General features: G+C 48.4%; 1 protein-coding gene across 1 annotated transcript in view; it reads right to left on the reverse strand.

Annotated features, from left to right (window-relative positions):
• LOC311240642 (voltage-gated potassium channel subunit beta-2-like) overlaps positions 1 to 15,057 on the reverse strand; it is a gene marked incomplete at both ends in the record, with an annotated part of 226,876 nt that overhangs the window by 42,650 nt on the left and 169,169 nt on the right. The window contains one exon of the mRNA XM_084329214.1: positions 14,049 to 14,134. Coding sequence (XP_084185340.1) covers positions 14,049 to 14,134 — 86 coding nt within the window. The remainder of the gene's footprint in view (positions 1 to 14,048; positions 14,135 to 15,057) is intronic.

Consider the following 15,057-nt stretch of genomic DNA (forward strand, 5'->3'; position numbering starts at 1 on the left):
AGACTTGTCTTTCTTGCCTGCAACTTAAAGTAATGGCTTTGCTTGTCCAAATGACAATACTGACCAAATTCAGATTTCTTTTTCTCTTGTCCATTTATTTTGTTTGCTTTCTAATTTAAAATACATTTAGAAACCATCTGTACACAGTAGGCTATGTGTGCTAGCAGAACTAGACTCCAGTCACGAGTCACAGTGCACATGTGCGGTGGTTTGTCCACCAAAAAAGCACCAAAAGATTGAAAATAAACTAGCAGAGCCAGAACTGTTCAACTCCTCTGGAGCCACAGCCAGCAGAGAAGCCGGTTTACTTTAGCTTTTAAACCAGCTGCAGCCTGAGAACTGGAGTGTGAGGGGATGTAACACTAAAGATGGCGGCAATGACAAAGAATTGCTGCAAAATAAACATACATCTGTTGTTAAAAAAAAAAAAAAAAAAAAAAAATGTTTTTTTTTATACTTATAACAATTCGATAATTATCGATATCGAGAAATAAAATAAAATTATCATATCGTTATCGCGATATGATTTTCTTCCATATCGCCCAGCCCTAGAAGGAACAGTCGTCATGATTATCGACCAGTCACTACCCAGAGCTATGTGGCCGGCTGGCCGCGTAAGCAAAGTGATCACCGGTGCCGATGGCAAGGTCCGAGCAGCTGAAGTACTCGTCCAAGGGCGCACTTACACACGACCCGTGGCGAGGCTCATAGAACTGCCCCGACTCCCAGACACTATCGATGATGACCATGACCCCATGACTTTGTGAGTTGACTGACCCTTACAGCGGACCTTGAGTGGTAGACAGTGCGGTTAATCTGTCTCTGCTTAGCTAATTAGGTGGGACTAATTAGGGGGCGGCTGTTGTGAAGGGTCAGATTAAACCGAATATATGTATTTATTTATATATATATATTTAAATAGTATTTGTATATCGTTTGATATCCCCTGTATATTCCTTGTACAATATGCACTGAATATCCCTTTAGTCTACTAAACAGCCCATAATAGTTTCATTCTACCATTGGACGTGAACCTGGCGCCATCAGCCATACCCCTAGGTTCAAGTTCAATCGTGCCGCCCAACATGTCGTGGCAAGCCCCGGTTCCGCGTAGGAATACGTCTGGCGAAATACGAATGGTACTATTTGTTCATAGCGCATATATATATATGGCGCAAGTAAAGTAGAACTTTCTTTTAGTCCAGTTCTTTACCCTCCAACAGAGTAACAGACGCGAAGCCTCACCCACGACGCACGTGTGGTGTAGTAAGGCCTACTTGGCCTCAGAATAGGCATTGAGATATCGTGTGGATTAATAGTTGAATAGTCATAGTTTGGCACTATACCGTCGAGTTGGACGTATTCTATTAAGCTAATAATAGTCTATTTATGTATGGTGCATCGTTCGGTTAGAGTTGTAAAGTTATCAGTACCCCCATCGTTCCTGACGTTATCTGGACGCTTAACCAGGCTGGGCAGACCACTAGTGGTGCTTGCATCCGAGGAGCTCCGGGCCAGGGCGACTGGACCTGTATATTGGATTACTCTACCCGGACGACGGCGAGCCTTCCACGGCTTGGATTATGCTTTGGGTGCTTTGATTATTCCATGGATAACGGCCAACACTGCGGAGTGTTGGAACTACCCCCCGGAGAGGACTCCAGGTGAGACGGCGCTCTACACCAGTGAGGTCGCCTCACGTCTCTCCGTTGTGGACCGGCAGCTACCGTCCACCAGAGGGTCCAGCTGTATTCGTCTGCGGACCGAGATTCTGTGGGCACCGTGTTCAAGACTTTGAATTCTCCCAAGAAATCGTCGGCCAGATGGGATACCGCCAGCGGCTTCTCTAACCCCCCCCTCCTACTGTCTTACAACCAGCGGGACCCCCCCCCCCCTTAGTGTATCCAGCTATAATCATTTAGGTACCATCGCTATAGTTTCCTAAATATCCAGGTTGTATACTTACTCCCTGCGTAACCAGAGATTGGACATTCAATGTTGATTTGCCTACGAATACTCATTTGCCATACAAGTGCATTTCAAATCATAAGTGTAAACAAGTGAACGTTGTATATACCTTTTGCTATATTAAATATTCGATTTGTACATTTGTGTGGACTTCGTTTCATCAGGTGGGAAAGTGTTCATCATATTTATATCATGTACTGGATGGCCAGAAGTTAAAGTACAAGAGGTAGTGGTATTAAATACCATATCTAACAATACAGTCAGGGAATTGTACCCCTCAGTTACAATTGGTCCTTCGAGCCGGAGGGTAACTAGTGTAATATTAATATAGTGTTATTAATATTGAAATGGCCTATGATGAACACTCCACGAAACGGTCCTCCTAACCTAGAACGCCCGCGGCGCAGACGACAGCCACCTCAGTACTTAGAGGATTACACTGTCAGTCAACTACCTAGCCTTCGACAAACGGTAAACGCGGTAAAAGTAGAAAGTAAAATTATGTCTGACCTTAACGACCAGGTTTCCCCGACCACAGAGGCCCTAGTAGGTCCTAATGTAACTGACCAAGCTCACGGTGGGGACCAGGAGGGAGCTGACATGCCTTTACCCCCCGCCACTACCGAAGAAGTAGTCCCCGACCAGCCCCGGGAGGAAGACAACCCTACAGAGAGAGAACTCTGCACGGAAGAAGAGGAGGAGAGCGCCGAGGAAATAGAGCTCCAGGACTCCCCAACGAGTACCCCCAGGAGCGGCTCACGCAGGAGCGGCTCACCTCCACAACCGCCTTCCCCCAGCGAAGCGGAGAGGATGCTACAACAGGCGTTCCTCGTCAGCCTGACAGCCTCTAACGAACGCGATCGACTTCAGGGTGAACGCGATCGTCTCCAAGCACAGGCGCTCAGCGAGCGCGAACAACTCCAAGCGCAACAACGGAGCGAAGAAGAGCGCACACGCCTGGAGATGAGACGCCTTCAGACGGAAGAGAATATGGCAAGAGACCGGGCCGACGCCCAGCGCGCCGCTGCCGGTGCCCAAAGAGAAGCAGATCTCACCAAGCGCGAAGTCGAGCGCGACAAGTTACAAGCGCAGCTAATGGAGCAGCTGATCCGCAAGGCAACACCCTCTCCCTCCGCCAGGGGTTCAAGGAACTCGTCGAGACAACAGTCAAGGGCAGCGTCTCCTCAACGAGCAAGCGACCCTGAACTTGACCAACAGACCGAGCCTATACCCCCCGCAGACCCCCTTCCCAGACCGGTCCAAGCGAGACCCAGCTACAAGGAAGGAGCGGCATACACTGCGGAGAAGCTAAATAAACGATTACAGGATCTGGAAGATCTGATAGAGGAAGAAGAGGGAGAGGAGGAGAACCAAGCCCGACGACAGCACAGTACTCCACCGGACCAGGAGGTCCAGTACAGCCCAGGCTATACCCCCGCGGCGCTGCGCTACAGACCCCCGACTCTATTCACGGGTGAGCACGACGCACGACCAGCCCCGAGGAATAGCACCTGGACCAGCGGGCCATGGTACCCTGTCAGTACCAGCCCACAGCGAGGCGCAAGAGGGGACTCGCCCAGGAGGTCTCTCCCCCAACGCTCGCCGATGTATCAGCCATCCACGGCGTCATACATTGCCACGCCGTCGTTTCCAGACTTCGCCTATGAGAGTCGAGCACAGTACACGGAGCTCCGGATGTGCTTAGAGACAATGATGGCGGATGTCGCTGATGAACGCCACAAGTATGCAATATTACTGAAGCACCTGAAAGTACCGCGAGCGCACAATATAGCGCTAGCCTATGCCACCTCTTCGACACCATACACAGCGGCCCTAGCGGCGCTGGACCAGAGATATGGACGTATATGGGATTACGTAATCCAAGAGATAAGGCATATTGATCGCCTACCCCCAGCCACGGACAATCACTCATTAGACGACCTGTCAATCAAAGTGCAGTCCCTGGTAGGGATGCTGGGAGCGCAACGGGAAAAGGGCATGCATGAGCTATACGCCAACTCTAACGTCGAGAGGATTTTGGAGAAGCTGCCACCCGCAAGACAAGAGCGTTTTAGGCGGCAGAGAGACTACCGGGATCCCAACGGCCCCGAACCATCCCTCCTTGATCTAGCCGACTTCCTGGCGAGAGAAGTCAGCAGCTTACGACTGGATACATTCGGGCGGAGCACGCCAAGCTCCAGAGAGGGACCCAGGAGAATAAATGATGGAAGAAGATCGGTGACTGTCATGCACCAATCAGAGTCAGTACCGAGCAGTAAGAGCCACAGTACCCCCTCGAGAAAGGAGAAGTGGAAGATAGTGTGTCCCTACTGTGAGAAAGAACACTGGCTGTCACAATGTGACCTATTCACAAAGATGAATGCAGAAGAAGTGAGTCAATGGATAAAGTCCAACAGGCGCTGTTACCGATGTGCGCGACCACACATGGCAGCCGAATGCCGCCTAAAGAAAAGGTGCAGTCGGTGCGACGGAGCCCATCTAGATATACTACACGAAAGTAACAGAAGACGGCCTCCACCTGCACCACCGAGCGGCACCAAGGCAAGTGTCATGTACATTGACCCCGCCAGCAGCAGCGGCGCCCAAGTGCTCTTAAAGGTAGTCCGTGTGACATTGAGCTAACAAGATAAAGTCATGGACACTTACGCCGTCCTTGATGACGGGTCAGAGAAGACCCTTCTGCTCGCGTCCGCTGCGGCCCAGCTGGGACTGCGGGGGAGCAAGAACGAAATGACGATTCGGACAATAAGAAGAGATTTAAAGACGATAAAGGGCGAGAATGTCTCCTTCACTATCGCAGCAAACGGGCAGCCAGAGCGACGGTATAAGATTACAAATGCTTTCACCAGCCAAGAAATAGGACTATCGCAGTACACCTACCCCATCGCCAAATTGATGGATAAATATGTGCACCTGCGTCAATTACCTATCCCGCTCATAGACGGCGCTACCCCGACCCTGCTGATAGGCTCCGACCATGCAGAACTCATAGTCCCGATTGACCGGGTCCATACAGGACCCCGAGGCTGTCCTGCAGCAGTCGAGACCCGCCTAGGGTGGACCCTACAAGGCCCCCTCGCTAAATCTCTCAACCGAACAGCAGCCACTAGCTGCCTCCACTCCAGAACGACAGAAGAAGACACCACTCTCCTGCAGCATGTCGAGAGGCTATGGACACTAGAGACAATGCCCTTTAAGAACAAAAAGAAAGATATTCGTTCTAAAGAAGACATTTACGCCATCAACCTACTCGAGCAGGGGACAAAGAGAGTCACAGTCGGCGGAGTGATGAGATACGCAACTCCACTCCTGAGGCGAGAGGGAATGCCCACCTTTCACGCAAAGAAAGACGCCACGGAGCGCTATCTATTGAACACAGAGCGGTGCCTAGCCAAAGACCCCGCTCAAGAGCGTGTGTACCGCGCTGAGATTGAGAAGCTAATCACAGCGGGACACGTAACAAAGATTGACATTAAAGAGGCCGATCAGACGACCGAATCATGGTACGTGCCGCATCACAAGGTCCATCACAACGGCAAGGATCGCATTGTGTTTAACTGCAGCTACCAGATCGGATCCCAAAATCTGAATAAAGAGCTCTTGCCCGGCCCCACACTCGGCCCCTCCCTACTAGGCGTGCTACTGCGCTTCCGCCAGGACAAGGTGGCTATCAGCGGGGATATCAAAGGGATGTTCTTGCAGGTGAGACTAGTAGAGGAGGACAAGCCCCTGCTGCGGTTCCTATGGAGAGAGAGGATCGGAGATGAGAACCCAGCCATCTACCAGTGGGAAGTACTCCCCTTCGGAACCACATGCAGCCCGTGCTGTGCTACATTTGCACTACAGAAACACGTCGCAGAGGACCCAGCAGCAGATGAAGAGGTCCAACACAGTGTGAAGAACAGTTTCTACGTGGACAACTGTTTACAAAGCGTTTCGACTCAAGAAGAAGCCGAGGCTCTCCTAATCAAGTTACGCGCCTCCCTGATCAAAGGCGGCTTTGATCTCAGGCAGTGGGCCAGCAGTGACCCGCACGTATTGCGCAGCCTCTCCCTCGCGGACAAGGCTGCCAGCAGCGAGACCTGGATGGCGACCATCCCGGGAGAAGCCCAAGAAATGACACTAGGACTAGTCTGGCGCTTCAAAACAGACTCGCTCCACTATAGACACAAACCCTTGGCTCCAGAGCAGGGAAGGTCGACGGCGATACCGACCACCAGACGGAGTGTGTACAGAACACTCGCCAGACAATATGACCCGTTGGGATGTATTCTACCTTACACCACCAGGGCAAAGATGATTGTACGAGCACTATGGGACAAGGACCAGGGCTGGGACGACCCAATACCCGCACACCTTGCCTCAACATGGAGAGAGTGGGAGACGGAACTCCGCTCACTCCCAGGCGTCAATATACGCCGCAGCTACTTCCCATCCACAGTGAGGCCAGAGACATGCGAGATTGATCTACACGTCTTCAGCGACGCCTCCGAAGTAGCCTATGGATCGGTGGCCTACTTGCGTGCCCAAGAGAAGGGAGGAAAGATACACACTGCTTTCATCCTGGCCCGCTCAAGAATAGCCCCACGTAAGCAACAATCTATCCCACGTTTAGAGCTCTGCGCAGCCCTAGCAGGAGCGCATCTAGCCACGTTAATCCAACGTGAACTCACCATTCCGGTGCACAGAACAATCTTGTGGTCAGATTCCACGACAGTACTCACATGGATCAAGTCTGATTCATGCAGATACAAAGTCTTCGTGGGAGTCAGAGTCACCGAGATTCAAGAGTTAACAGAAGCAGCGAGCTGGCGGTATGTGGACACCAAACACAACCCAGCTGACGTCATCACCCGGGGAATGTCTCTGGATGACCTCACCCGTCGCAACATCTACAGCGACGGACCAGAATTCCTCAAGCTCCCGGAAGGAGAGTGGCCTACGCCCACCCCACGGGAAGCAAGTAACGAGGAGGCTGAGAACAAGAAACCTATGTTCTGTGGACTGAGCACAGTCGCCTCCACAGACCCCAACATAGATGACTGCATTACCCTAGAGAGTGCGCAGCAGAGGACATTCCTGTGGCACCACCCAGAGATTCAGTCCACCACTGACATGTCAGCAGCTGACTACGAAGAAGCAGAACTTCTTCTACTACAACGAGCCCAGAGAGACTCGTTCCCCGATGAGCTAGACTGTCTACAGGGAGGAAACCCCGTCCCATCAGACAGCAGACTGCTCCACCTGGCACCCGAGAGTGACGCCCATAATCTCATCAGAGTGGGTGGTCGCCTGCGGAGAGCCCCCGATCTACCGGATGACATTAAGTACCCGATAGTCTTGAACAGCCGACACAAGGTCACAGAGCTGATCATAAAGAAATACGACGAGGATGTACACCACGCAGGAGCAGAGAGAGTCTTCGCGGAGATCAGACGTCGCTATTGGATACTGCAAGGGAGAGAAGCAGTGCGGCGCTTCCAGCGAACCTGTCTAGACTGCCGTAAGTGGCGCGCGCAGCCCAGCATACCACGGATGGCTGACTTACCCCCCTGTCGCCTCCGACTCGGCGACAAGCCATTCCACTCCACAGGCATGGACTGTTTTGGCCCGTTGTATATAAAGAGAGGAAGAGGAACCGAGAAGCGGTGGGGTATTGTATTCAAATGCATGACCACCAGAGCGATACATATCGAGCTCCTTCCGACCATGAGCACAGACTCATTCCTTATGGCCTTCCGAAGATTCACATCACGGAAAGGAAAACCGTCTACATTGTTGTCTGATCACGGGACAAACTTCAAAGGCGGAGAAAGAGAGCTGAGAGAGAGCTTCCAAGCTATGGGCCCAGAACTTAAGACCCACCTCGCTCCATCCCAGATTGACTTCCAGTTTAATCCCCCGAACGCACCCCACTTCGGTGGAACCTGGGAACGAGAAGTACGTTCTATAAAGACAGCCCTGTACGCCGTGCTTGGGGCCCAGACTGTGGCGGAGGAAGTCCTAATGACAGTCCTCACGGAGATCGAGGGAGTACTGAACTCAAAGCCCCTCGGTTACGTCTCCAGTGATGTAGCAGATGTCGACCCAGTCACCCCCAACACACTCTTAATGGGGCGGCTGGACCCCGCGCTACCCCAGACAATGTACAGGCCTGAAGAAGCGAACGGCCGAAGAATGTGGAGGTACAGTCAAGTACTAGCTGACAAGTTTTGGAGCAGCTTCCTACTCCACTACCTACCGTCTCTACAGACCCGCCAGAAGTGGGTAAAAGAGAGAGACAATTTGACAGAACAGTCGTCATGATTATCGACCAGTCACTACCCAGAGCTATGTGGCCGGCTGGCCGCGTAAGCAAAGTGATCACCGGTGCCGATGGCAAGGTCCGAGCAGCTGAAGTACTCGTCCAAGGGCGCACTTACACACGACCCGTGGCGAGGCTCATAGAACTGCCCCGACTCCCAGACACTATCGATGATGACCATGACCCCATGACTTTGTGAGTTGACTGACCCTTACAGCGGACCTTGAGTGGTAGACAGTGCGGTTAATCTGTCTCTGCTTAGCTAATTAGGTGGGACTAATTAGGGGGCGGCTGTTGTGAAGGGTCAGATTAAACCGAATATATGTATTTATTTATATATATATATTTAAATAGTATTTGTATATCGTTTGATATCCCCTGTATATTCCTTGTACAATATGCACTGAATATCCCTTTAGTCTACTAAACAGCCCATAATAGTTTCATTCTACCATTGGACGAGAACCTGGCGCCATCAGCCATACCCCTAGGTTCAAGTTCAATCGTGCCGCCCAACATGTCGTGGCAAGCCCCGGTTCCGCGTATACGTCTGGCGAAATACGAATGGTACTATTTGTTCATAGCGCATATATATATGGCGCAAGTAAAGTAGAACTTTCTTTTAGTCCAGTTCTTTACCCTCCAACAGAGTAACAGACGCGAAGCCTCACCCACGACGCACGTGTGGTGTAGTAAGGCCTACTTGGCCTCAGAATAGGCATTGAGATATCGTGTGGATTAATAGTTGAATAGTCATAGTTTGGCACTATACCGTCGAGTTGGACGTATTCTATTAAGCTAATAATAGTCTATTTATGTATGGTGCATCGTTCGGTTAGAGTTGTAAAGTTATCAGTACCCCCATCGTTCCTGACGTTATCTGGACGCTTAACCAGGCTGGGCAGACCACTAGTGGTGCTTGCATCCGAGGAGCTCCGGGCCAGGGCGACTGGACCTGTATATTGGATTACTCTACCCGGACGACGGCGAGCCTTCCACGGCTTGGATTATGCTTTGGGTGCTTTGATTATTCCATGGATAACGGCCAACACTGCGGAGTGTTGGAACTACCCCCCGGAGAGGACTCCAGGTGAGACGGCGCTCTACACCAGTGAGGTCGCCTCACGTCTCTCCGTTGTGGACCGGCAGCTACCGTCCACCAGAGGGTCCAGCTGTATTCGTCTGCGGACCGAGATTCTGTGGGCACCGTGTTCAAGACTTTGAATTCTCCCAAGAAATCGTCGGCCAGATGGGATACCGCCAGCGGCTTCTCTAACCCCCCCCTCCTACTGTCTTACAACCAGCGGGACCCCCCCCCCCCCCTTAGTGTATCCAGCTATAATCATTTAGGTACCATCGCTATAGTTTCCTAAATATCCAGGTTGTATACTTACTCCCTGCGTAACCAGAGATTGGACATTCAATGTTGATTTGCCTACGAATACTCATTTGCCATACAAGTGCATTTCAAATCATAAGTGTAAACAAGTGAACGTTGTATATACCTTTTGCTATATTAAATATTCGATTTGTACATTTGTGTGGACTTCGTTTCATCAGGTGGGAAAGTGTTCATCATATTTATATCATGTACTGGATGGCCAGAAGTTAAAGTACAAGAGGTAGTGGTATTAAATACCATATCTAACAATACAGTCAGGGAATTGTACCCCTCAGTTACACAAGCCATAGAGAGTCACTATAATTTGTAATTCAATCAGCAGTGTAGCGTAGCTGTGAGTCCAGGCATGTTATGCAAACCAGGGGCGGAGCTAGGGGGTGGCTACCTGGGCTCAAGCCCCGGATGTATTCTGAAAAGCCCCGAATCAATTTGAATTTTTTTTTTTTTTTTTTTTTTTTTTTTACAATTCATCATTGTTACATGAAAATATGTTTGCACCAGATTTAGCAGAAGCTAATTTCCATCTGTGGTCTATCCAGCTGCTAACTGTATTTGAGTGAGTTAAGTCTTGGTGTTATGGTAGACTCAGACCTAAGCTTTAAATCACAATCAACAAGTTGACAAAAACTTAATTCTTCCACCTTAGAAACATAGCTAAAGTACGGCCATTTATAAATCAAAAGGACGCTGAAAACCAGATCCATGCCTTTATCTCAAGCCAACTCGACTACTGTAATGCACTCCTTACCGGCCTCCCGAAAAAATACGATGATAACTATTTTATTGCAATGCACTATTGCATTATTTTATTCTATTTGACTAACTATTTTATTGCACTGCACTATTTTACTTTGTATCAGTGAATCATAGACGCCTGGCCATAAGAGCATTCGGAGCATCTCTGCTCTCCCACTATTGAACTTGGGGGAGCAAAGGTATGATCTTGCTCCACCACTTTTTGATTATATGAAAAATATGATATATCCCCCCCCAATATATAAATCTAACCATAACTACGTTATGGTTAACTGAGTTTTATAGTGAAAAGAGCAGCTTTATTGGTCAAGATTGAAGGCTCTATATTGCAGGAAATTGCACGTACAGGTTCATTAAATTCAAAAAAAATCTGTCGTGGAGGGGGTTGTGCCGGACCCCCTCCAAACCACCCCTTGCCTGCCCAATTTTTTTTTTTTTTTTTTTATTTACAAAAAAATAAAGGGGGGGGGGGCCCATCTGGGCTAAGCCCCGGATCTCCTACAATCCTAAATCCGCCCCTGATGCAAACATGTGGGTCAACCAAACAAAAACCAATTCAACAGACATCAATTATCCTGAATGAGTGGGAAGCCATATTTAATACAGTCCCCAAGTATAACACTGTACATCCATGCATGGCACTATACTCTGTGTGTTTACCCTCTTGGTGCGGTTCGTTTCGGCAGGTGTGAACACAGCAATCACAGTACCAGTACCAAAACAACCAGACTGACACCTTGTTGAAGAGCTCATAACAACCAGACTGACACCTTGTTGAAGAGCTCATAACAACCAGACTGACACCTTGTTGAAGAGCTCATAACAACCAGACTGACACCTTGTTGAAGAGCTCATAACAACCAGACTGACACCTTGTTGAAGAGCTTATAATAACCAGACTGACACCTTGTTGAAGAGCTCATAACAACCAGACTGACACCTTGTTGAAGAGCTCATAACAACCAGACTGACACCTTGTTGAAGAGCTTATAATAACCAGACTGACACCTTGTTGAAGAGCTCATAACAACCAGACTGACACCTTGTTGAAGAGCTCATAACAACCAGACTGACACCTTGTTGAAGAGCTTATAATAACCAGACTGACACCTTGTTGAAGAGCTCATAACAACCAGACTGACACCTTGTTGAAGAGCTCATAATAACCAGACTGACACCTTGTTGAAGAGCTCATAACAACCAGACTGACACCTTGTTGAAGAGCTCATAACAACCAGACTGACACCTTGTTGAAGAGCTCATAACAACCAGACTGACACCTTGTTGAAGAGCTCATAACAACCAGACTGACACCTTGTTGAAGAGCTCATAACAACCAGACTGACACCTTGTTGAAGAGCTCATAACAACCAGACTGACACCTTGTTGAAGAGCTCATAACAACCAGACTGACACCTTGTTGAAGAGCTCATAACAAACAGACTGACACCTTGTTGAAGAGCTCATAACAAACAGACTGACACCTTGTTGAAGAGCTCATATTTCTTTTGGATCAAATCTTTTTATTTTTAAATTTTTTCCCACCATGAAACAAAACATATCACAATACAATAATAATAATAATAATAATAATAATAATAATAATAATAATAATAATAATAATAATAATAATAATAATAATAATAATAATAATAATAATAATAATAATAATAATAATACATAAAAAGACATCCCAGGACAATAACTTAACACAACATGAGAAGACAATAATTGAGACAGACTGTACAGTGATCATCCCTCCCAAGCCCCCTCCATCTCCATACACAGCTGTCTGCCACGATCCCCAACCCTCGAGGACCCCGAGTCCGGCGCCCCAGCGAGTCAAAGCATCAGCCTCTTTAACACCATGACCCGCAGAGGCCCCGAACCAGGGCCCCCCCCCCACCCCGAGCCCGCGACCATCCGACCCAAAGGGGGCCCAGAACATACACATAATCAATTATGCAAAGAAAATAAAAAAAAAATACGAAAAACCGATATACATGGACACTCACTCACCCCCCCCCCCCCCCCCCCCCCCCCCCGCTCACCCCAGGACCTCAACATGAGTCACACACACGATACGTTATTCAGTAATCAAAATTTCCAACCTTATATGCGTTCTTTTAACTTTGCCACAGCAGCCAACCAAATTGCGATATTAGATTCATTAATCCCTATAACGCGTGCAGTGGATATCTCCAGATAGATCACATCAAGATAGGTGAGAATCCATACCTTCGGGCAGAGTTTGTCTGGGTGAATCCAACGTGAGGCAATAATTTTTTTTGCTGCTGTGAGGCCGGCCAAAATGAGTCTTTTCACATGTGTAGAGGTCGGTAATTGAGAGACATCATTCAATAACAATACAGAAGGAGATACAGGTATGGTCAGAGAGAAAATGTCTGAAAAAGAATCTTAACACTGTAAAGTATTTTTGTTTTACACTGTAATGTAATTTTAGCTATCTTAATTGTTAGTTTCATTATGCATTGTGTGTACTGACTTTTAATAATTTTGTTTTTTGTATGTTTCTTTGTGTGTATGGACCCCAGGAAGACTAGCTGGTTGCTATGGAACCAGCTAATGGGGATCCTTAACACATAGGGCGCCGGCCGCCGGGAATTGTGCCCATCATTGTACCCAGTCTGCCAGCACTGTAACCCTATGGAGATGTTTACCTTCTTTGCAGGGATATAACTTTTTAAATTGTATTGCTATATTGACATTACTATGGCCCATTCAACATTGATTATCCATCGTTCCGGATGTGGGAACGTTATATTTTTTCATTCATACATTGTTGTGTTAATACCTTCGAGAATATAAGTATGTTTTTAAGCTTTTCTGCTGTAATTCCAAAAACGCTAGTTATAGGTCCTGACGCATATGATAGATTATCGATTGGCGTTTCTTTCCTATACACGCTATATTAAACAATTCAAATGTATATGATCGGTATACATTATGCTTCATCATGCGTGAAGGAAAGGGGGGGGGGGTCGTTTATAATTCCTTGATCGTCAGTAACGGCTTTATTTAGTATGGGTTGATATATTGATCAGACTGATTGCAAACAAGGAAATGGACAATCGGGCTGAAAATAACGTTAGTGTCCTCTTACCGTTCGCCGATGAGACTGGAGGAAAAATATCCCAATTATTTGACGCCGATCTCCTAGATCCATTTCCGGTTTGTATGGAGCAATAAACGCCGAAATCATATCGATTATTGCGTTTCAAAAGCGATCCAAATGCACTCGAGTGTTTGTCTGGAGTCCCGTAACAAGATATGACTGCCGGAGGGATTTCCTCGATGCACTGACCGCTACTTCCGGTTTGACGTGAGTGTAACTCGCCCGACCATCCACCAGGTGGGGAGTCCGGAGGGAGGCTGGATGAATTATGAATGCCATGGCGATTTTTTTTTATATTGATCCCAAAAACGATGTACGGTGTTGTTGGCGTTCAACGTATGGCGGGCAATAACGACTTACGCCGTTTATGGCGCACAATGTGTTAATAAAATCAAATCAAATCAAGTTGACCATATCGAACACAAATATCAAAAAACAGTCATACACATTCTCTCTCTTACCATGATCTCCATGGCGTTCCAGCGCGAGGTGCCCCAGTACATGGCCATGCCCTGCTCGATCACAAAGGTCATCGCTCGTACCACCTCTGGAGAGAGAGTGAGAGAGACACACTTCCTGTTACACTGTGACAAATATAAAGAAATTAGAGACTCATTCTCGCCCCAAATTACTCAGATTTTCACTGCAATATCAGAGAGAAATCCAAATGCTATATTTTGTGTGGAGATGTACGATGCATTTGACATGCTAATAGAGCACTTTAAATGTAATTGAAACAGAGAGAGAGAGAGAGAGAGAGAGAGAGAGAGAGAGAGAGAGAGAGAGAGAGAGAGAGAGAGAGAGAGAGAGAGAGGCGACAGAGAGAGGCAACAGAGAGAGGCAACAGAGAGTGAGAGGCGACAGAGAGAGAGAGAGATAGTGAGAGGCGACAGAGAGATACTGTAGTGAGAGGCGACAGAGAGAGAGAGAGAGAGAGAGAGAGGCAACAGAGAGAGAGAGATAGTGAGAGGCGACAGAGAGATAGTGAGAGGCGACAGAGAGAGAGAGGCAACAGAGAGTGAGAGGCGACAGAGAGATAGTGAGAGGCGACAGAGAGAGAGAGAGAGGCAACAGAGAGTGAGAGGCGACAGAGAGAGAGAGAGACCCAAACAGAGTCCACTATGTCAGCTGGTGCTCACCCAGGAGGACCAGAGACAGGAGGACCAGAGACAGTGCCCACCCAGGAGGACCAGAGATAGGAGGACCAGAGACAGGAGGACCAGAGACAGGAGCACCAGAGACAGGAGGACCAGAGACAGGAGCACCAGAGACAGGAGCACCAGAGACAGGAGGACCAGAGACAGGAGGACCAGAGACAGCAGGACCAGAGACAGGAGGACCAGAGACAGGAGCACCAGAGACAGGAGCACCAGAGACAGGAGGACCAGAGACAGGAGGACCAGAGACAGGAGCACCAGAGACAGGAGGACCAGAGACAGGAGGACCAGAGACAGGAGGACCAGAGACAGT

The sequence above is a fragment of the Notolepis coatsorum genome, assembly GCF_963971535.1.
Source record: "Notolepis coatsorum genome assembly, chromosome: 1".
NCBI lineage: Eukaryota > Metazoa > Chordata > Actinopteri > Aulopiformes > Paralepididae > Notolepis > Notolepis coatsorum.